This window comes from Sinocyclocheilus rhinocerous, unplaced genomic scaffold, assembly GCF_001515625.1.
Source record: "Sinocyclocheilus rhinocerous isolate Xijiao unplaced genomic scaffold, SAMN03320098_v1.1 scaffold2335, whole genome shotgun sequence".
Lineage (NCBI taxonomy): Eukaryota > Metazoa > Chordata > Actinopteri > Cypriniformes > Cyprinidae > Sinocyclocheilus > Sinocyclocheilus rhinocerous.
Window position 1 is genome coordinate 328,013 of NW_015636844.1, and position 10,515 is coordinate 338,527.

At 37.5% G+C, this 10,515-nt stretch overlaps 2 protein-coding genes across 2 annotated transcripts; one reads left to right on the forward strand and one right to left on the reverse strand.

The window, feature by feature from the left end:
* Positions 1-3,158: 3,158 nt before the first annotated feature.
* Positions 3,159-5,023, reverse strand: LOC107748120 (sperm-associated antigen 16 protein-like). The gene has a single exon (XM_016562780.1). The coding sequence runs from the start codon at positions 5,021-5,023 to the stop codon at positions 3,170-3,172; it is 1,854 nt and encodes a 617-aa protein (XP_016418266.1). The 3' UTR covers positions 3,159-3,169.
* An 826-nt stretch (positions 5,024-5,849) lies between these two features.
* LOC107748121 (aristaless-related homeobox protein-like) lies at positions 5,850-9,448 on the forward strand. The gene is made up of 5 exons (XM_016562781.1): positions 5,850-5,973; positions 6,425-6,929; positions 7,727-7,772; positions 8,807-9,102; positions 9,208-9,448. The coding sequence occupies exons 1-5, from the start codon at positions 5,850-5,852 to the stop codon at positions 9,446-9,448; spliced, it is 1,212 nt and encodes a 403-aa protein (XP_016418267.1).
* Positions 9,449-10,515: the final 1,067 nt, after the last annotated feature.

Sequence of the window (10,515 nt, forward strand, 5' to 3'; positions counted from 1 at the left end):
GGGGCACTGGCCACCCAGGGGCCAACAACACCCTCTCGCTGCTACGAGATCGCTTCTGGTGGCCCAATATGGCAAGGGACGTGAGAAGGTTCGTGCAAGGATGTCCAGACTGTGCCATGTCCAAAAGCCCGCGCCACTTACCATCTGGCAAACTCCTTCCTCTACCAGTGCCAAATCGCCCCTGGTCACACCTAGGAGTAGACTTTGTCACGGACCTGCCACCCTCTGAAGGTAACACATGCATCCTGGTAATAGTTGATCGTTTCTCAAAGTCATGTCGCCTTCTGCCCCTCAGAGGTCTCCCCACTGCACTGGAAACGGCTGAGCTTCTCTTTAACAAGGTCTTCCGCTATTATGGCATTCCCGAAGACATCGTCTCAGACCGGGGACTTCAGTTTATTTCAAAGGTATGGAATGCGTTTTTCAGACTCCTAGGTGTTACCGTAAGCCTCTCGTCCGGATATCATCCAGAGTCGAATGGTCAAACGGAGAGGAAGATTCAAGAGGTGGGGCGATTCCTGCGAACCTTCTGCCATGGCCACCAGGATTCCTGGAACCAGTTCCTGGGCTGGGCGGAGTACGCCCAGAATTCCCTACGACAGCCTTCTACTGGTCTCACTCCACTGCAGTTATATCTGATCAAATGCACATTATTATTCTTTAGTTTGGGTTAAACAAATCAATTTTGCTTGGTTGGAACAGCAGCTACGCTAATTATGTCTCTATTTGTTTCTCTGTCTCTGTCAACCCTGAAACAACATACCCTGAAACAACATACAGAACTACCAATTTTTGCTATAAGTTTGATTGCATCATATAATAATTGCTGTTAATAGTGTTCATCATCTGTTTGATTATGCCTTTAATTGATTTTTCTGTACATTTCTGCCATATGTACATAAACTGACAGTCAACACTGATAAGCTACTAGTAAATATTGTAGAAACTTAATTTTCTGTAACATTGCTTTGCAACGATTTGTATCATGAAAAGCGCTATACAAATAAACTTGAATTGAATTGAATATGAGACGCGTGACAAATGAAAACAATATATGTTCTAAAATTGGCTGAAAATATCAAACATGTTTAATATCCTCCGATTGGATGGAATCATAGTCTGAAAAATCATAGCTAAAAAATCGGAGTCTGTGACCATCATACACCACGCAATTTTCTATGAAATCTGTCAACTCAAATCTGTAGACTGGTTCTGACTTTCGGCAAGTAGCATCAACTTCTCCAAACTGTAAATCAGGGGAAAATTGGGGCAAAAATCATGTAGTGTATTCCAGGGTTAAGCAGCATGTATGTGAGTTTGTAGGCAACGTACCATCAAGGTAAGCAAAGTCAGTTTATTATTTCATAATAAATGTAATAATAATAATAAACTTTACACAGTCACTGAACTGAACTTAAACAACTATCTGGAGTTAAATAACTGCAGTGCTTTACAATTATAGGACAGGAAGAGCTAAATAAACTTATCACTGCATCTAAACCAACAACATGTTTATTAGATCCTGTACCCACTAAATTACTGAGCCATAGCACAGAAACGGCACTTGTTAAAATTACAAATGACTCGCTTCTTGCGTTAGACCAAGGCTGCATCTCATTGCTAGTTTTACTTGATCTTAGTGCTGCATTCAATACCATAGAATAGATCATGACATACTCATAGTTCGATTACAAAACTAAAGTAAAGTATGGAGTGCCACAAGGATCTGTCCTAGGTCCTCTGCTATTTTCAATATACATGTTACCCCTTGGTAATATTATTAGAAAATACGGGATTAGTTTCCACTGTTATGCTGATGATACTCAACTATATATCTCAACAAGTCAATGTAGGCTTCAGACACGGGTCACGACGAGGCATTCCCCATAGCGACCCCTAGAGGACGCAGTGTCTCGTTCCCCTCAGGGAACCATGGTTACACAAGTAACCTGAGACGTTCTGTCACTTTCCTGCTTAATACTGTGAAGCTGCTATAAAAACAGTCTGTATTGTATATTAAGCTTAAAAAAAAGATGAAAAAAAAAAGGATTTCATGGATCCATCCATGGGCTGATTTGGTGCTCAATTATTATCAGTTAGTATTGTTCTTATTATTATCAATGTTGAAAACAGTTTTTTTGCTGCTTAATATTTTTGTGGAAACCGTGATACGTTTTAGGGCTCTTTGAAATAATATTTTTTTGTAACGTTATAAATGTTACTTTTGAATTTAATTCTTTTTAATGCATCTTTGCTGAATGTAAGTATTGTTTATTTTTAAATCTCACCTCAAACTTTTGAATGGTAGTGTATCACAGTTGTAAACATTGATCAAAATAAGAAATGTTTTTTGAGAACTAAATCAGCATATTAGAATGATTTCTGAAAAGTCATGTGACACTAAAGACTGGAGTAATGACTGCTGAAAATTCAGCTTTGCCATCACAGAAATAAATTACATAAAAAAATATATTCAAATAGAAAAGTTATTTTAAATTGTAATAATATTTCACACTATTATTTTTTAATGTTTTACTGGAATTTTACTGTATTTTTGTAGCATTAGAGACAAAAAAATTGACTAACTAAAAATCATTGACATTAAAAAATCCTAATGAATCCAAACTTTTGACAGGTAGTGTAAATACACATTGCAGTGAAAATAACTAGTCTACCAAGGAGAAAAGCTGTATCAGATTTTTATTTGCTACAAGGGGTTTTACATTTTTAAATGTCTGAATTCAAAAATCTAGGAAATATAGAGAAAATATAGGAACATATGTAATTACAGACTGAGAGCAGGTTATAAAAAAATGGGTGAAGACAAATTAAATAATGAGAACATAGAATAAATTAACTGTTGTCTACATTTATGATTATTATATGAGTAAATAAAGGTTCCCTTATGCTTGTGAATGTAAAGTGCCAATGCACACAAAAAAAAAAAAGTTAAATATTTTTGGGGGAAAAAAAGTCTTTCTATACATTGCTTTTAATAGTTGTTTAATTTAGTTATTTAAATCTTATTATAAAATTGTTCTAGAATTTAGAGGTTTGTGTACAGGAAACAGATTTTTTTTAACAAATACATGTTTATTTATTAATACCAATAATGTCAGAATGTATTTAAATTTGAAAACCATTTCTCAAGCCCTGTAAATATATATTGTTATGACCAGATGTGAATTGCACCGTCAGAGCCTGCAGATAGAAGGTATTCCCCTTTATGGTCAAAACTGACACTCTGAACGGCATCTTCATGAGCTATTACACTCGACATATGTAAAGACAACACTTCTACTAGTTTAACAGTGCCATCATTACTCGCCACCACTAGAATTCTTCCATTTGGATTGAAGGCCACTTGATTGCTGGGATGAGGCCCAGTGTCTATGGTCACCATTGCTGACACATTCCTCACATCCCATAATTTGACCACCCCAAAAGAGTCGCACGAAGCAACTGTGTCACCTGTGGCATTGAAGGTTGCGTAGTTGCATGAATGCTTGTGCCCGTAGAAAGTCTGGGCACACAATCCAGCACGGGCATCCCAAAGAGAGAGGGTCTTGTCTGCTGAGCAGGTAAGTAGAATGTTTGAGAAGGGCAGGAAAGAAATGCTGTTCACCGAGTCAACATGTCCACGCAGAGTCCAGCGGCAACGCTCACTATTCAAGTCCCACACTTTAGCCGTGTTATCCATAGAACAAGAGGCCACAAAATCACCACAGGAATGGAAGGAACAGGCCCAGGTGGTGTGAATGTGTCCCTCCAAACTGAGCACACATCGACATTGAGCAAAGTCCCAAATTTTAACTGTGGTGTCCCCACTTGTGGTCCCCAGGTAACCACCGCTGGGATGGAAACTACAGGATGACAGCCAATCAGTGTGACCTTTGCCAGTCATGATCATCTCTCCCTCTGGTATTCCCCATAATCTCCAAAGCTGGTCATCACTTGAGGAGGCTACTATCATTTTACGGGGATGGAGAGTGAGGAAGCTCACTGCCATTGTGTGTGCTTTTAAAGACCTGAAGAGAGAGAAGTTGGCTGATTTGGTGTTTAGTGAGGAAAGAGCTTTGATTTGCGGCAAGTAGGGATTGACTCGAGTGCTGGTTGGGAATTCAGAGTCTTTAGGATGCCTTGTGTTTTTGTTGGGGTCTTTTATAACATCATTTGATGCAATGTTGTCACATGACAGGTGTGCACCTTTTTCTGGACTCTTCTGTATTTTTTCTCTTTGATGTGGTGTGTTAGGGGATTTTAGAGCTGTTCCGGTTCCTGGGAAAGAATGTGCGGTACGTAGAGAGCTGTCTATGTTCTGAACCTGGCTGACAGCTCTGTCTCTCTCCAGACTAACCAGCATCTTCTGCCTCACAGCTGTCTGATACTTCTCATTTAGTTGTCTAAGAGCAGGATCGTAGGATGCATAGTGTTTCTTCAGCTTTTTAATGTCCTCAATAAGTCTATTCTTCTCTTGAACAACACGCTTGTGCTGCATCCTATGGAAGTCCCTCTCTCTTTGAAGTTTTACTATGGTTTCTCCAGCTTCAAATGCAGCCTGTTTATAACTATCCCGCTCTCTTTGTACGTTTTTCAGCTCGTTGTCCAGGAGCTGGTTGTGCGTATAGACATCAGGGACGAGTTGCATTACGTCTGTTTTCATTAAGCCTTTGTGTCCCATCTCAAACCACTCGATTTGGAAGCAGTCTAATGTTCTTTTCATACCCATTTTTACCAGATAATTGCGGAGAAAGTCGTCCACCACCTCAGGTATTTTAAGAACGGGATGTTTCGCCGAACTGACCCTCTGAGTCTGTGTTGTGCATTCGGTGGCATCAGTTTGATCCCGCACTGCTTTAACAGCAGTTTCCAAGTCCTCTTCCCCCTCAGGTATGCTGAGTTCGTCGTCGACAGTCACTTCGTCGTATTTATAGTCATCCTCAGAGTCTTCTGGAATTAAAACTTTCTCGAGGTAATATGGACCGTCAACGGCTTCTTCTGCTACCTCGTACCTGGCTGCCATTTTTCACGTCTCTTTGTTGTGCCATACAAAGTTGTATATTGTTTCCATGGTGACAATGTGACGGTGACCAGGAGTATAAATACTACGATGTAAAGATAGTTCCATGATATTTTTACGTGTTTTATTTAAAATGCACCTATGGATTAAATTATAAAATATATAAAATTGACACAAAACTATAAACTATAGTTTTATACAAATGTAATAAAGCAATACACAGTAGATGGCGCTCAAGGACCAGTGAACTGAGCGAATTCCAACACTAAACCGGTTTTTAAAACACAATCTATGACAGGTAAAGAATTGTGTCTTTGGAATAGTATTCTCATTTCTTTCTTTCTTTCTTTCTTTCTTTCTTTCTTTTTGCTTCTTTAAATGTGCACGCAAATTCAGGGGTAGGGAATAAAAGCACGGTAGGTTTTTTAGTCAATACAATTGGTTATAAGCAATACAAGCAATATTGATAATATATTTTAATATATAGCCTATTCAAACAATATAATAATAATGCCTATTATTATTATTATTGACATTCTAAAGTAGTAATGGTTACTATGAAATCTGCTAAATGTGTAAATAAGTTAAGAATTGAAAAAAGTTCGAATTTTCAGACAAAACGATAAGTACCTTTAAACTGAATCACACAGTCTGACGAGGCAGAGCCTTTCACCTGAGAACCAATCAGATGCTGTAGCTGAGTTTTGGAAGCTGAAGCATCAGTACAAATGTCGGCGTGCGCTAGCTTTTGCAAGGACCAGTCAACGAGAGCACCAGGACGCGCGCCCAAGGATCACTGGTTTCTGTAGCCTTCATGAAAGCCAGAGATATGAGCAACGAAGCAGAAGGGGATAATCCAGACCAAACAAACTGCAAATGTAAATCACCTACTCTGTTGTCCTCGTACTGCATCGACAGTATTCTAGGAAGGAAAAGTCCCTTAAAAGTTAAAGGTTAGTTGTTTATTCTTTAATTTTGTGTTTCTGTTTTAGTTGCTTTTACATAGCCTATATATTGTCCACTGAATTGCATTTTTTTTTTTTTGTAAACTCATCAATAGTTTTCAATTGCTAACTGAAGCTACTGCCTTACATTAGAATTTATTTGAATGGTCTACTTGAAATAGGCTAAGTTCATTACAGTGTCCGTGAATCAACTACTGTATAGCCTACTATTAGCTATAATTAATTACAATAACAATTTGCAGTTACAAGTAGGCTATAGCGTAGGCTACTCATTAAATACGAAACAGGCAGGTTATTAAATTATAGTAGCCGGACACTAAAAGTGGTCTAGCTATTAGATGATTATTCTATAGGAAGTTTAATTAGATTTTCAATATTCGTATCTTTAACTTAATTTATCCTGTTGATAATTATTTAGATAAATTATTTTTGCTCACAGCAACACCAAACAGTTTGTGGCCCCTTCGACCAGACATGCACCTGCCGCCGAAGCTCCGCCGCCCCTTCGCCCCGTTGACAGACTCTTCCAGAGACATTCACACGGACGAAAATGAAGCAGCGGGCCCAAGACTGCTACACACAGCTTGTGAAAAATTAAAAATTACAGAGGCCTCGCTAGTAAACATCAGTCGTGCTAGATCGTATCAGGAACATGCTTCTCTACAGTCCTGTAGAGAGGCATCCAGTCCCACGCCAAGACCGGAGGAGGAAGAAACCGACAATGAAAGACTAGAGACAACTGAGTCTCCGGGTCAAATGAGACTGCAAGAACGACATGCATATTTGAAGAACCGTGAGGAAACTACTTTATCAGCGGGAAGTGACACTGAAGATGGGATGTTAAAACGAAAACAGAGGAGATACCGGACCACATTTACCAGCTATCAGCTTGAGGAGCTGGAAAGAGCTTTTCAAAAGACTCACTATCCAGATGTTTTCACAAGGTAACGCAACTCCAGGCACAACTTGTAGACGATAATGCTTTAATATTATGCAAATATATATATAAAACTGATTCGTTGATGGTTGGAAGGCACCATCCGTCACATCTTCAAGACAACATCTTCATCATTTTCAATACTAGTATATTAAAATCAGCCATATGAAAATTGAATAGGCTTAAATGAAAAAAAAAGTCCTACAAAAATAATTTCGATTTTATCAGTTGTATTTATTTTTCATTTTAATCCTATAAATTCTTTTTTTTTGTCGCTGATTCTTTTCGTTACAATACCTTTACATTAACAGTTTCAATAGCACAGGACCTGTTAGAATTTGTATATTTGTCACGAATGTAAACGAATAAATATATATATTTTTTAATTTTAGCAAAATTCATTGTCAATCTTAGTAAAAATCGAGATAAAGACACTCGACCTAGGCTACAACTTGTTTTTTCTCTCTAATTTAAGGGAGGAATTAGCGATGAGACTTGATCTTACAGAAGCTAAATGAAAAAAAAAGTCCTACAAAAATCATTTCGATTTTATCAGTTGTATTTATTTTTCATTTTAATCCTATAAATTCTTTTTTTTTTGTCGCTGATTCTTTTCGTTACAATACCTTTACATTAACAGTTTCAATAGCACAGGACCTGTTAGAATTTGTATATTTGTCACGAATGTAAACGAATAAATATATATTTTTTTTAATTTTAGCAAAATTCATTGTCAATCTTAGTAAAAATCGAGATAAAGACACTCGACCTAGGCTACAACTTGTTTTTTCTCTCTAATTTAAGGGAGGAATTAGCGATGAGACTTGATCTTACAGAAGCACGAGTGCAAGTAAGTCACTTTCTTATTCACTATTAATCTGTTCACTTTCACTGTTCACGACTGGGCACAACATACCTCAACAAGAAGCATAAAAAAAATCACATCAATGAATTCTAAATTCTTAAGGTCACCGTTAACTCTATTACATTTATATTGCATGCATTTTTTATTATTAAAATTCTACATTAAGCCAGCAACAATTCATGCGCGACAGGCTATCAGAAATAAAAGATTCATATTAAACATACAGCCATTCGTAAACGAATGTTCGATATAGCCTATGGAAAAAGCACTGTAAATCTGTTATATTACGTCAGATTTATATAACAGGGAAAACGGCACAAGATAAGATGTTCGTTTATTTAGCTGTTTTGGATAATCGCATTTTATTTATTTATTTACTTATTTATTTATTTTTTAAGAAACTAAAGCAAGCCATATACTTGCACACATTTTGGCCTAGAAAGTTTCTCTTAACATTTCCACTAAATATATATTTTGGACCCCCTTTTACCTTCATCAGTAAACAACTCTGTGTTAAAAGGGACAGTTCACCCAAAAATGAAAGTTCTGTCATCATTTACTCAATCTCCAAGTATGACTTTCTTTCTTCTTCGGGATTACAAAAGAAGTATAAACATTTCAACAGTTTTTTCCCCATACAATGAAAGTCAAAAACCTTTGGACAAACATTGGACCACACTGACTTTCATTGTAGTGTTCATTTTCTTGTGTTCCATAGAAGACAGAACATCATAAAGGTATGGAAAGACTGTGAGAGTGAGTAAATGGCAGAATTATTCTTTTTTTGGGGTGGACTGTCCCTTTGCGGATATTCTCAGAGATGCAAAAATAAAACAAATTCTTGTAATACCCAACATTATTCTATTTAAGACTAGTCTATAAAACAGGCCTTAATTTTTATGGCGACTTTAAGGGGACAATAGCTTGGTGTGACAATATTTCTTTACTAAATGTACAATTTAAAAACAACAACAACTCGTAACTACTTGTAATTGACAAAAGCATTGTTTCCTCTCAAGGTCTGGTTTCAGAATCGACGAGCAAAATGGAGGAAAAGGGAAAAGGCGGGGGTCCAGTCACACACTCTGAGCCTACACTATACTGGAACCCCCCCTGCTGCACAGTCCTTGTGTCATTACCTGAGTGGGAATACTTTTGTCCCAAACCCACATCCTGCTATTGATTCATCTTGGCCTGCCCCCCTCCAAAGACTGGCTCAGCCTCCCCCAAACCCTGCCTCCCCTCATGGCTTCAGTGCTCTGTTAGGAGCGGCTATGTTTAGACATCCCGCTTTTATTAACCCCACTTTTGGAAGGTGAGGTTCATCTGCATATTCAACACAAGCCATTGTTTATTTATCTTTACCTTATACCTTTCACACTTCATAATGGTTATAATATTCTGTTACATTTCTCATCAGACTTTTTACAAGTTTAGGTCCAATGGGACTGCAAAGGATACCCCTTCCTGCCATCGAGGGTCCAATTCAACGCTCCCACCTCACCAACAACCTTTTCTCCTCTTCACCACCCTTACCTTCATCTCCAACAGTGGACCTCCGTGCTTCCAGCATAGCAGCACTGCGTCTCAAAGCAAAGGAGCATTCTGCTCAGCTGACTCACATCACAGCTGCTGGAATGGCTGGAAAAGAGGAGTGCTAAGACTCACTCTCACTTGAGAGATGGCAAAAGACCAAAGTCAAGCAGAAGCACTGATATCTGGAGAGTTATTAATAGATACATTAATAAACACATGTAGTTTTCAGTCTGTGGAAGTCGAACTGTAGCATTCTAAAGCTTTTTTCGTTAATTTATTGTTGGTTGTTAAAGAATGCTGAATATTTTTTTTTTCTTCATTGTTGAATGATCCTTTTAAGTTATTTAATCCCGTTTTGCATTAGTAAATGGATACATACAACAATCAACAAACAGCCATATATATAACAAACCAACAGGACAAGCTGCTTTTAATCTGTTACATATTCAACACTTTTTCAAGGTTTGTTCTGTAACAGTAAAAGGGATGTTTTACTCTATATGTTTTTATTCTGCATCATACAGTATTAGGAATTTGTTTAAGGCTGCACTTTCTGTGTTCGCAGAATAGTACTAAAATAGTTTTGGTATGGTTATGTTGCCATGCATTACAATGAGCTTTATTTATATTTTGTTAAACAGATGAGCCACCATTCAGGGAAATAAACAAAATATCCATATGCTTCTCTTGATGAATTAGCCAGGGAAAATAAGATCATGTGAAAGTAAAAAAACAGAAAAAGTTTTGTGCTGTCTTAAAATTCCTTCTGTATTTAATAATGCTTTAAATAAATGGATGATGGACAGGTAACAAATTTATAAAGGTTTACTGTGTAAATTCCTGACCTTGTAATCTGAATTTTTAAATGCTTTGCATCATTTTATAGCCAAAAGAAAACCAATTATTTTTGCACAAAATAGCGTTTTCAAGCAACCTTTCTGCAACCACAAAAGTTGCATTTCAACATTATTCCGAATTGTGCTCTAAATACGCGTCTTTAGTTGGCGGATGTGGACTATCGGTGTTTTGGTTGAGCGAGAGGAACTGAACAGATTTCGTTCAGAAAATTATTGACGGAATTTCGAAAACCCCACGATAAACAAAATGTTTCTGTTTCCCTCAGTAGAAAGTGCTGCATGTAAATTTCTCCCCAATCACAGCAATAGCAGGTATCTCCGCTGGCTACACCGTG

What these genes read in the sequence shown, in the direction of transcription:
- LOC107748120 (XM_016562780.1), bottom strand. Translation starts at nt 5,023, where the DNA reads ATGGCAGCCAGGTACGAGGTAGCAGAAGAAGCCGTTGACGGTCCATAT.
- LOC107748121 (XM_016562781.1), top strand. Translation starts at nt 5,850, where the DNA reads ATGAGCAACGAAGCAGAAGGGGATAATCCAGACCAAACAAACTGCAAA. An exon ending in AAGTCCCTTAAAAGTTAAAG is followed by an intron (nt 5,974 to 6,424) that starts GTTAGTTGTTTA and finishes TTTTGCTCACAG; the next exon opens with CAACACCAAACAGTTTGTGG. An exon ending in TATCCAGATGTTTTCACAAG is followed by an intron (nt 6,930 to 7,726) that starts GTAACGCAACTC and finishes CTCTAATTTAAG; the next exon opens with GGAGGAATTAGCGATGAGAC.